Raw genomic sequence first — 12,936 nt, 5'->3', positions numbered from 1 at the left:
ATAATACATAGTAGCAGCAGCGTGTGATGAGTCAATAGGATAGATAATACACAGTAGCAGCAGCGTGTGATGAGTCAACAGGATAGATAATACACAGCAACAACAGCGTGTGATTAACTTTTTTGAGTTTGTGTTGCAGGAAGCAAATGTCTGCTTAAAAAAGCTAGCCTTGGCTTTTCTAACTGCCTGTGTATATTGATTTCTAGCTTCCCTGAAAAGTTGCATATCACGGGGGCTGTTCGATGCTAATGCAGAACGCCATAGGATGTTTTTGTGTTGGTTAAGAGCACTCAGGTCTGGAGAGAACCAAGGGCTATATCTGTTCCTGGTTCTACATTTCTTGAATGGGGCATGCTTATTTAAGATGGTGAGGAAGGCATTGTTTTTAAATAACCAGGCATCCTCTACTGACGGGATGAGGTCAATATCCTTCCAGGATACCCCGGCCAGGTCGATTAGAAAGGCCTGCTCGCTGAAGTGTTTCAGGGAGCGTTTGACAGTGATGAGTGGAGGTCGTTTGACCGCTGACCCATTACGGATGCAGGCAATGAGGCAGTGATCGCTGAGATCTTGGTTGAAGACAGCAGAGGTGTATTTGGAGGGCAGGTTGGTTAGGATGAGATATATGAGGGTGCCTGTGATTTGGGGTTGTACCTGGTAGGTTCATTGATAATTTGTGTGAGATTGAGGGCATCAAGCTTAGATTGTAGGATGGCCGGGGTGTTAAGCATGTCCCAGTTTAGGTCACCTAACAGTACGAGCTCTGAAGATAGATGGGGGGTGGGAATCAATTCACATATCAGGTGTCCAGCGCACAGCTGGGGGCTGAAGGTGGTCTATAGAAAGCGGCAATGGTGAGAGACTTGTTTCTGGAAAGGTGGATTTTTAAAAGTACAAGCTCAAGTTGTTTGGGCACAGACCTGGATAGTAAAGACAGAACTCTGCAGGCTAACTCCGCACCCTTTGGCAGTTCTATCTGGTCGGAAAATGTTATAGTTAGGGATGGACATTTCAGGGTTTTTGGTGGTCTTCCTAAACCAGGATTCAGACATGGCTAAGACATCCGGGTTGGCAAAGTGTGCTAAGGCAGTGAATAAAACAAACTTAGGGAGGAGGCTTCTAATGTTAACATGCATGAAACCAAGGCTTTTTACAGAAGTCAACAAATGAGAGCGCCTGGGGAATGGGAGTGGAGCTAGGCACTGCAGGGCCGGATTCACCTCTACATCACCAGAGGAGGAGTAGGACGAGGGTACGGCTAAAGGCTATAAGAACAGGTTCTTACAAGTCCTGAATTACGTCCAGCATAGATCCAGGATTCCCTTCCTGGGAAAACAGTTCGACACGTTTCTTATCCCACTTTCTACTCTGAAAGGCACATTGTCAATAATCTATAGTCAAATTTGATCTCATTAAACAATATTAAATCCTCATGGGAGGAGGAACTGGGTGAGGAAATATCTGATGAACTATGGGAAGGGGCACTCAAAAGGGTATAGAGCTCTTCTATATACGCGCTTGACACGGTCTCATTCAATGCAAAATTTACAAGGATGTGAACCCTAATTGTGTACAATGTAATCCTGCTAATCACGTACACATGTTTTGGTGTTGCCCATCTCTTGTTGGTTTCTGGAAAGACATCTTTAACACACTCTCAGAATTAAGCGGCACACAGATCGAGCCAGACCCTTTTATTGCACTATTTGGGGTTTCCTTACCCACAATACAACTGACCAAAATGAACAAGGATGTAATTGACTTTGTCACTATGATAGCGAGACGATTCATTTGACTTAGATGGGAATTCTCTATACATGCAATTGGATTAAATCCGTTTTGAATTTCATAGTTGGAAAAAATTCAACACACTCAATGGGTCTGAAGACAAATTCTATGCAATGTGGGCTCCCTTCTTTTCTAATGTTAAACGGCTACATTTCCCTGCAGTTCCAGAGTGATGTACAGTATATGTATATATTGGTGATGTAAGAAGCCTGGTATGTGTATAAATCAAATCACATTTTATTGGTCATTTACACATGGTTAGCAGATGTTAATGCGAGTCTAGCGAAATGCTTGTGCTTCTAGTTCCGACCATGCAGTAAAATCTAACAAGTAATCTAACAATTTCCCAACAACCACCTAATACACACAAGTGTAAAGGAATGAATAAGAATATGTCAATATAAATATATGGATGAGCGATGGCCGAACGGCATAGGCAAGATGCAGTAGATGGTATATAGTACAGTATATACATATGAGATGAGTAATGTAGGGTATGTAAACATTATATAAAGTAGCATTGTTTAAAGTGGCTAGTGATACATGTAATACATAAAGATGGCAAGATGCAGTAGATGGTATAGAATGCAGTATATACGTATGAGATGAGTAATGTAGGGTATGTAAACATTATATAAAGTGGCATTGTTTAAAGTGGCTAGTGATACATGTAATACATAAAGATGGCAAGATACAGTAGATGGTATAGAATGCAGTATATACATATGAGATGAGTAATGTAGGGTATGTAAACATTATATTAAGTAGCATTGTTTAAAGTGATGCATTTATTAGAGCCAATTTTTATTATTAAAGAGGCTAGAGATTTGAGTCAGTATGTTGGCAGCAGCCACTCAATGTTAGTGATGGCTGTTAAACAGTCTGATGGCCTTGAGATTGAAAAACAGCTTCTGTCTCTCAGTTCCTGCTTTGATGCACCTGTACTGACCTCGCCTTCTGGATGATAGCGGTGTGAACAGGCAGTGGCTCGGGTGGTTGTGGTCCTTGATTATCTTTTTTTTTATATTTTTGGCCTTCCTGTGACATCGGGTGGTGTAGGTGTCCTGGTGGGCAGGTAGTTTGCCCCCGGTGATGCGTTGTGCAGACCTCACTACCCTCTGGAGAGCCTTACGGTTGTGGGAGGAGCAGTTGCCGTACCAGGCAGTGATACAGCCCGACAGGATGTTCTCAATTGTGCACCTGTAAATGTTTGTGAGTGTTTTTGGTCACAAGACAAATTTCTTCAGCCTCCTGAGGTTGAAGAGGCGCTACTGCGCCTTCTTCACCACGCTGTCTGTGTGGGTAGACCATTTCAGTTTGTCCGTAATGTGTACGTCGAGGAACTTAAAACTTTCCACCTTCTCCACTACTGACCCACCGATGTGGATAGGGGGGTGCTCAGATTGGTCGGACCAGCGTTGAACAGACCTGAGCACAGGCGTTTCCTGTTTTAGTTTCTGTCTATAGGCTGGGAGCAACAAAATGGAGTCGTGGTCAGATTTGCCGAAAGGAGGGAGAGTGAGGGCTTTGTATGCGTCGCGCAAGTTAGAGTAACAATGATCCAGGATATTGCCAGCCCGGGTCACGCATTCGAAATGCTGTTAAATGATGAAGTCTTGTTTTCAGATTAGCCTTGTTAAAATCCCCAGCTACAATAAATGCAGCCTCAGGATATATATGTGGTTTCCAGTTTACATAGAGTCCAATGAAGGTCTTTCAGGGCCGTCGAGGTGTCTGCTTGGGGGATGTACACAACTGATTATAATCGAAGAGAATTCTCTTGGTAGATAATGCGGTCGGCATTTGATTGTAAGGAATTCTAGGTCAGGTGAACAAAAGGACTTGAGTTCCTGTATGTTGTTATGATCACACCACGGCTCGTTAAACATAAGGCATACACCCCCGCCCTTCTTCTTACCAGAGAGATGCTTGTTTCTGTCGGTGCGATGGCTGAAGAAACCAGGTGGCTGTACCGACTCTGATAACGTATCCCAAGTGAGCCATGTTTCCGTGAAACAGAGAATGTTACAATCTCTGATGTCTCTCTGGAAGGCAACCCTTGCCCGGATTTCGTCTACCTTGTTGTCAAGAGACTGGACATTGGCGAGTAGTATACTCGGGAGCGGTGAGCAATGTGCCCGTCTACGGAACCTGACCAGAAGACTGCTCCGTCTGCCCCCTCTGCGGAGCCGTTGTTTTGGGTCGCCTACTGGGATCAGATCCATTGTCCAAGGCAAGCCTCATACTATTGTGGAGGACTTAATTCTCCCTACTGCCACAGATATGGCTGGGACAATGCTGGGGGAAAAGGCCCAAGAAACTATACAGACAATGACTTCATCAAACAACACTTTCACGGCGCATCAGTGACATGACAGGAGATGTTTTGAAACAGTTACTGCTTCACATACAAGCCAGTGAATTCTATGCGTTACAGCAGGATGAGTCAACAAACATGGCGGGCCTGGCACAGCTCCTGGTATATGTCCGTACCGTTTACGGGGGTCAATTAAGGATGACATCCTCTTCTGCAAACCACTGGATACCAGGACAACAGGAGAGGATGTTTTTTAAAGTTTTGTGACATCAAATGGACTTTGGTGGTCAAAATGTGTTGGTATCTGTACTGACGGAGCAAAAGCCATGACAGGGAGACATAGTGGAGTGGTAACGCACGTGCAAGCAGTTGCTCCCGACACCACTTGGGTACACTGCAGCATCCACCTAGAGGCTCTTGGGTACACTGCAGCATCCACCTAGAGGCTCTTGGGTACACTGCAGCATCCACCTAGAGGCTCTTGGGTACACTGCAGCATCCACCGAGAGGCTCTTGGGTACACTGCAGCATCCACCGAGAGGCTCTTACTGCCAAGGGAAAACCTGACAGCTTGAAAGATGTTTTGGACACTACAGTGAAAATGGTTAACTTTGTTAAAGCAAGGCCCCTGAACTCTTGTGTATTTTCTGCACTATGCACTGATATGGGCAGCGACCATATCAACATACAGAAGTGCGCTGGTTATCAAGGGGCAAAGCATCAACACGTATTTTTAATTGAGAGACGAGCTTAAAGTTCTTTACTGAACATAAATTTCACTTGTCTGACCGTTTATATGATGACGAGTTTCTCACAAGAATGGCCTATCTGGGTGATGTTTTTTCTCACCTGAATGATCTGAATCTGGGATTACAGTAACTATTTTTTTTTCTTTTTACCTTTATTTAACTAGGCAAGTCAGTTAAGAACAAATTCTTTTTTTTTTTTCATATTTTCAATGACGGCCTAGGAACAGTGGGTTAACTGCCTGTTCAGGGGCAGAACGACAGATTTGTACCTCGTCAGGTCGGGGATTTGAACTTGCAACCTTCCGGTTACTAGCCCAACGCTCTAACCACTAGGCTACCCTGCCGCCCCAGGTCGGCAGAACTAAATTCGATGTGCGGGACAAAATTGAGGCTATGATTAAGAAGTTGAAGCTCTTCTCTGTCTGCATTAAAACTTGTTAGGACTAAGGAGAACTATATTCAGAATTTCTGCCTGACTGACATGCCCAAAGTAAACCTCCTGTTCCTCAGGCTCAGAAGCTAGGATATGCATATAGTTGGTACCATTGGAAGTTTGAAGTTTGTAGAAATGTTAAAATACAGTATGAGACTATAACACAATTGATATGGTAAGAGAGAATCCAAAGAAAAACCAAACAATATTTTTTTTTTGAGATCCCATGCTCTTACAATGGAAAGCTATGGGTCCTATGCAATTCCAGCTCCCAGATTGCAATTCCTATGGCTTCCACTAGATGTCAACAGTCTGTTCAAAGTTTTAGGCTTATTTCTTCCAAAACAAGGAATCATTTGGAGTTTTGGTACAGGGACTCACAGTTGGAAATCAGTCTCTGGGCGCGTGACGAAGAGGACGCTCACTTGCTAATTTTACTTTTTTATTTAACAATTTTTTTCCGTATGAAATACATTCACATTTTAGGGTACGTGAGGATTGACTAGAAACGTAGTTTGACTGGTCCGCAGTTCTAGGAAGCTGGGGACCACCAGGTCTGAGGTTGATTGTTAAATGTATAGTCTCACCAGGTCTAGGAAGCTGGGGACCACCAGGTCTAGGAAGCTGGGGACCACCAGGTCTGAGGTTGATTGTTAAATGTATAGTCTCACCAGGTCTAGGAAGCTGGGGACCACCAGGTCTAGGAAGCTGGGGACCACCAGGTCTGAGGTTGATTGTTAAATGTATAGTCTCACCAGGTCTAGGAAGCTGGGGACCACCAGGTCTAGGAAGCTGGGGACCACCAGGTCTGAGGTTGATTGTTAAATGTGTAGTCTCACCAGGTCTAGGAAGCTGGGGACCACCAGGTCTAGGAAGCTGGGGACCACCAGGTCTGAGGTTGATTGTTAAATGTGTAGTCTCACCAGGTCTAGGAAGCTGGGGACCACCAGGTCTAGGAAGCTGGGGACCACCAGGTCTGAGGTTGATTGTTAAATGTATAGTCTCACCAGTTCTAGGAAGCTGGGGACCACCAGGTCTAGGAAGCTGGGGACCACCAGGTCTGAGGTTGATTGTTAAATGTATAGTCTCACCAGGTCTAGGAAGCTGGGGACCACCAGGTCTAGGAAGCTGGGGACCACCAGGTCTGAGGTTGATTGTTAAATGTATAGTCTCACCAGTTCTAGGAAGCTGGTGACCACCAGGTCTGAGGTTGATTGTTAAATGTATAGTCTCACCAGGTCTAGGAAGCTGGGGACCACCAGGTCTAGGAAGCTGGGGACCACCAGGTCTGAGGTTGATTGTTAAATGTGTAGTCTCACCAGGTCTAGGAAGCTGGGGACCACCAGGTCTGAGGTTGATTGTTAAATGTATAGTCTCACCAGGTCTAGGAAGCTGCAGACAACCCGTCTCTGTTTGAGGTTGGTCTCTCCATCCAGGGTAGCTGTCTCGATGTGGACCAGGCGGTCCGGGTCGCTGGAACTGAGCAGTAGAACATCTGCAGGCAGGATCTCATTACAGCGCAGTCTAATGAAATCCCCAACACGCGCCTCCTTCCAGAACCGCTCCATGTACTGGTGCTCTGGCCTAGAGGAAGAAGACAGGGGACAGTTATCAATATGGCTTGAAAACCGGTCAAGGTGTGGAGAAATTCTGGATACAAATAAGACAAACTTCAATTCGTATTAAACAATGTTTAAGAGAGGGAGACCAAAACGACTCTTCAGCAAGGTTCATAATAATCAAATCAAACTTTGTCACATGCGCCAAAAACAACAAGTGTCGATTTTACCGTGAAATGCTGACTTACAAGCCCTTAACCAACAGTGCAGTTCAAGAAGAAAATATTTACCAAGCAGACTAAAATAAAGTAATAAGAAAAAGTAACACAATAAGAAAAACAAGGCTCTATACAGGGGGCACCGGCACAGAGTCAATGTGGGGGCTATATACAGGGTGTTACGGTACAGAGTCAATGTGGAGGCTATATACAGGGTGTTACGGTACAGAGTCAATGTGGAGGCTATATACAGGGGGCACCGATACCGAGTCAGTGTGGAGGCTATATACAGGGGGCACCGGTACCGAGTCAGTGTGTGGGGGTACAGGCTAGTTGAGGTAATCTGTACATGTCGGTGGGGGTGAAGTGACTCTGCACAGGTAACAAATAAACAGTGAGTAGCAGCAGTGTACAAGGCGGGGGGGGGGGGGGGGGGTCGATATAAATTGTCTAATGGCTTGGGGGTAGAAACTGTTGAGGAGCCTTTTGGTCTTAGACTTGGCGCTCCGGTACCGCTTGCCGTGCGGTAGTAGAGAAAACAGTCTATAACTTGGGTGACTGGAGTCTATGACAATTTTCTGGGCTTTCCTCTGACACCGGCTATTATATAGGTCCTGGATAGCAGGAAGCTCGGCCCCAGTGATGTACTGGGCCGTTCGCACTACCCTCTGTAGTGCCTTACGGTCAGATGCCGAGCAGTTGCCATACCAGGCGGTGATGCAAAGGGTCAGGATGCTCTCGATGGTGCAGCTGTATAACTTTTTGTGGATCTGGGGGCCTGTGACAAATATTTTCAGTCTCCTGAGGGGGAAACGGTTTTGTTGTGCCCTCTTCACGACTGTCTTGGTGTGTTTGGACTATGATAGGTCGTTGGTGATATGGACACCAAGGAACTCAAAACTCCCGACTCGCTCCACTACAGCCCCGTTGATGTTAATGGGGGGCCTGTTCGGACCGCCTTTTCCTGTAGTCCACGATCAGCTCCTTTGTCTTGATCACGTTGAGGGAGAGGTTGTTGTCCTGGCACCACCAGGCCAGGTCTCTGACCTCATCCCTATAAGCCGTCTCATCATTGTCAGTGATCAGGCCTACCACTGTTGTGTTATCAGCAAACTTAATGATGGTGTTGGAGTCGTGCTTGGCCATGCAGTCGTGGGTGAACAGGGAGTACAGGAGGGGAGGGGACTAAGCACTCGCCCCTGAGGGGCCCCCGTGTTGAGGATCAGTCATGCAGTTATGGGTGAACAATCTGCCCCACTCCAGAGGGAAGGGCCTAAATAGTCTTCCTTGTCTGGTCGTGAATAGAACAGAATCTCCTACTCAGTCCAATTTCCCAACATCTATTCCTGGTAAAGAAAACAAACTATTACAATCATGCCTTCAGTAGTTATTCACACCCCTTTACTTTTAACACATTTTGTTATTTTACAAAGAAGGATTATAATGGATTTAACTTATATATATGTATATGGGGTGTGAATACTTTTCTAATCAAGATTTTAAAAACTAATTTTCCATATACATTACCAGTCAAAAGTTGACACACCTAGTCATTCAAGGGTTTTTCATTATTTTTACTATTTTCAGAATAATAATGAAGACATCAAAACTATGAAATAACACATATGGAATAATGTAGTAACCAAAAAAAAGTGTTAAATAAAATAGTAAACGTATTTTAAATATTTTAAATTCTTCAAAGTAGCCACCCTTTGCCTTGATGACATCTTTGCACACAAGGCACTCAGCTTCATGAGGTAGTCACCTGGAATGCTTTTCCAGCAGTCTTGAAGGAGTTCCCACATATGCTGAGCACTTGTTGGCTGCTTTTCCTTCACTCTGTGATCCAACTCATCCCAAACCATCTCAATTGGGATGAGGTCAGGTGATTGTGGAAGCCAGGTCATCTGATGCAGCACTCCAGCACTCTCCTTATTGGTCAAATAACCCTTACACAGCCTGGAGGTGTGTTGGGTCATTGTCCTGTTGAAAAACAAATGATAGTCCCACTAAACCCAAACCAGATGGGATGGCGTATCGCTGCAGAATGCTGTGGTAGCCATGGTGGTTAAGTGTGCCTTAAATTCTAAATAAATCACTGTCAGTGCCACCCAGCAAAGAACCATCACAACACCTCCTCCATGCTTCACGGTGGGAACCACACATGCTCAAATTTGGACTCATCAGACCAAAGGACAGATGTCCATTGCTCGTGTTTCTTGGCCCAAGCAAATCTCTTCTTATTATTATTCTTGGTTGGTATCTCTAATGAAGTTATCCAGAGGATAAGCATATCCCATCTGATTCACGAAGTCTCCTCTGAACAGTTGATGTTGACATGTGTCTGTTACTTGAACTCTGTGAATCATCTATTGGGCTGCAATTTCTGAGGCTGGTAACTCTAATGAACTTATCCTCTGCAGCAGAGGTAACTTCCTCTGAAGGCAGAAGGCAGGGTCGACTTGACTGACAGATTCCTTGTTCCTCTGAAGGCAGGGTCGATTTGACTGACAGATTCCTTGTTCCTCTGAAGGCAGGGTCGATATGACTGACAGATTCCATGTTCCTCTGAAGGCAGGGTCGATATGACTGACAGATTCCATGTTCCTCTGAAGGCAGGGTCGATATGACTGACAGATTCCTTGTTCCTCTGAAGGCAGGGTCGATTTGACTGACAGATTACTTGTTCCTCTGAAGGCAGGGTCGATTTGACTGACAGATTCCATGTTCCTCTGAAGGCAGGGTCGATTTGACTGACAGATTCCTTGTTCCTCTGAAGGCAGGGTCGATTTGACTGACAGATTCCTTGTTCCTCTGAAGGCAGGGTCGATATGACTGACAGATTCCTTGTTCCTCTGAAGGCAGGGTCGATTTGACTGCCCGGAGTCCTTGTCTGCAGGACAGAAAACCCTCCCTCTCGTTCGTTCTTCCCACCTTCCCTCCTCAACCGACCCTGGTAACCTTCCCTCCTAACAGCGGAGGGGTGAGGAGGGGGATTTACCCCTCCCCTGGTAACTCCCCCTCCTCAGTTAACTCCCCCTCCTCACCCCTACCATGGTAACTCCCCCTCCTCACCCCTCTCCCGGTAACTCCCCCTCCTCACCCCTCTCCCGGTAACTCCCCCTCCTCACCCCTCTCCCGGTAACTCCCCCTCCTCACCCCTCTCCCGGTAACTCCCCCTCCTCACCCCTCTCCCGGTAACTCCCCCTCCTCACCCCTCTCCCGGTAACTCCCCCTCCTCACCCCTCTCCCGGTAACTCCCCCTCCTCACCCCTCTCCCGGTAACTCCCCCGGTAACTCCCCCTCCTCACCCCTCCCCCGGTAACTCCCCCTCCTCACCCCTCCCCTGGTAACTCCCCCTCCTCACCCCTCCCCTGGTAACTCCCCCTCCTCACCCCTCCCCTGGTAACTCCCCCTCCTCACCCCTCCCCTGGTAACTCCCCCACCTCAAATCAGAGTTATTTTTATGTGCTCTGGAGAGCATATACTTAGTTTAGTTTTTCCTGCATTCAATACTAATTTCAGGTCAATAACATTTTTCTGTAATACATTGAAGGCAGGAAAGTTCAGATAGAGCCTGGTCAACCTTGGGGTCAAACACAACAGTATCATCAGCATACAAGTGGAGATAAAACATTTTTTTATTTTTTACAGACAAGTCGATATTGTTAATGTAAACAGTAAAAAGTACAGGACCCAGAATGGCATCCTTCAGGACACCTTTCGCAAAATCCAGAAAACCTGGTTTAACACCATCAGTAGATAAACATCGAGTTGTACATCTGTCATTTTTAAACCAGTTTAAACCAACTCAACATAAAAGAGTGGTTCAAGTCATAAAATTTGTGTTTTATAAATTGTACAACCCCTGATGAAACTAACACTGTAAAAGTATGATTCTTTTGGAATCAGTGTTATTTCCTAATAGTTGCGGTTTCAAAATACAATTTACATAGGACCTTCTAATCAGCAGTTTTTGTATGTGCGGGAGTTGTTTGTTTATGGTGACATCACCACGCTGTAAATTGATTAATAGACCAATAACAAACAGCGTTCCAAACCACACTGACAATAGCAGACAGTTTTTGGTTTTCCCCAGCCCACTCAGACCACTCCCATGCAGTACTAGTCTTGCTAAAAAAAAAGAAGCTATTTTTCCCCCCCATTTTAATGGAAATCTATTACAATAAGATACTTGATTGTTACCCAAAATTGATTTTGATACGGATATTTAACATTTAAAAAAAACACTGCATTTTGGCATTTTAAAGAAAACTGGGCAAATACGCAGAAAATATTCAGCATTCTTGTTCCTCTGGAACTTGCAACTGTCTCTGAACTCCAGCCAAGGCTGCAATATCAAAACAGGAAATGATATCAAAACAGGAAATTATATCAAACCAGGAAATGATATCAAACCAGGAAATGATATCAAACCAGGAAATGATATCAAACCAAATCAAAACAGCTGTGATCGTTTATATAAACGGATCTAAAAGCCACACAAAGCACAGGATTGGGTAACAATGTCATGCATCAACACCTGCTTGAGTCTGGACCTCAACAGGAAATGAGAGGTATTTCTATTGTCACGGGAAAGCTACTAGGTATCCTGATTAAGTCTTTCTAAACTCAGCTGAGGAGAATTCATTCAGTGTGTTACTCAATAAATAAATCAGGAGTGAAAATGTGCTTAACAAGTCACATAATGAGTTGCATAATAGTGTTGAACAACTACCTCATCTCTGTACCCCACACATACATAGAATTGTAAGGTCCCTCAGTCAAGCAGTGAATTTCAAACACAGATTCAACACAGTTGCCAGAGAAGAAGGAACCCGCTCAGGGAGTTCACCATGAGGCCAATGGTGACTTTAAAACATTTACAGAGTTCAATGGCTGTGATAGAACACTGAGGATGGATCAACAACATTGTAGTTGTTTACAAAACTAACCTTCTTGACAGAGTGAAGATAAGAACATCTATACAGAATAAAATTATTCCAAAACATGCTTCGTGTTTGCAGTAAGGCACTAAAGTAATACCGTAAAACATTTGTCAAAGCAATTCACTATTTGTCTTGAATACAAAGTGTTGTGTTATATTGGATTTGCCCCAAACATGTCACTGAGTACCACTCTCTCCATAATTTCAAGCATAGTGGTGGCTGCATCATGTTATGGGTATGCTTGTAATCATTAAGAACTGGGGAGTTTTTCAGGATAAAAATAAATGGAATGGAGCTAAGCTCAGGGCAAATCCTAGAGGAAAACCTGGTTCGGTCTGCTTTCCACCAGACACTAGGAGAATAATTCACCTTTCAGCAGGACAATAACCTAAAACACAAGGCCAAATCTACACTGGAGTTGCTTACCAAGAAGACAGTGAATGTTTCTGAGAGGCCTAGTTACAGTTGACTTAAATCTGCTTGAAAATCTATGGCAAAACTTCATAATGGTTGGATAGCAATGACCAACTTGACAGAGCGTGAAGAACTTAGAAAATAATACAAATGGGCAAATGTTGCACAATACAGGCTCTCACAATACGTACCCAGAAACACTCACAGCTGTAATCACTGCCAAAAGGTGATTCTGACATGTAAACAGTCAGGTGGTTGAACACTTATCTGATCAAGATGTGTTTATACATTTTTTTTTAAATGTTAGAATTTATATCTGAGTATTTTGTTGTTAACAACAAAAAAAATGACCATGAAATCCATTTGAATCCCATTTTGTAAACATCAAAATCAACGACGTAAACAATTATAACAAATACAGTGCATTTTGAAAGTATTCAGACCCCTTGACTTTTTCCACGTTTTCTTACGTTACAACCTTATTCTAAAAAATAAATAAAACAATTGTT

General features: G+C 44.3%; 1 protein-coding gene across 1 annotated transcript in view; it reads right to left on the bottom strand.

Moving 5' to 3' along the window:
- LOC139413964 (ATPase phospholipid transporting 10A) overlaps positions 1-12,936 on the bottom strand; it is a 148,036-nt gene that overhangs the window by 118,329 nt on the left and 16,771 nt on the right. Inside the window, exon 2 of the mRNA XM_071161883.1 lies at positions 6,667-6,871. Within this exon, the coding sequence (XP_071017984.1) occupies positions 6,667-6,871 (205 nt within the window). The remainder of the gene's footprint in view (positions 1-6,666; positions 6,872-12,936) is intronic.

This window comes from Oncorhynchus clarkii, chromosome 1 (assembly GCF_045791955.1).
Source record: "Oncorhynchus clarkii lewisi isolate Uvic-CL-2024 chromosome 1, UVic_Ocla_1.0, whole genome shotgun sequence".
Taxonomy (NCBI): domain Eukaryota; kingdom Metazoa; phylum Chordata; class Actinopteri; order Salmoniformes; family Salmonidae; genus Oncorhynchus; species Oncorhynchus clarkii.
The sequence above is the reverse complement of the archived record's forward strand: the minus strand, read 5'-3'. Positions and strand labels throughout refer to the sequence as shown.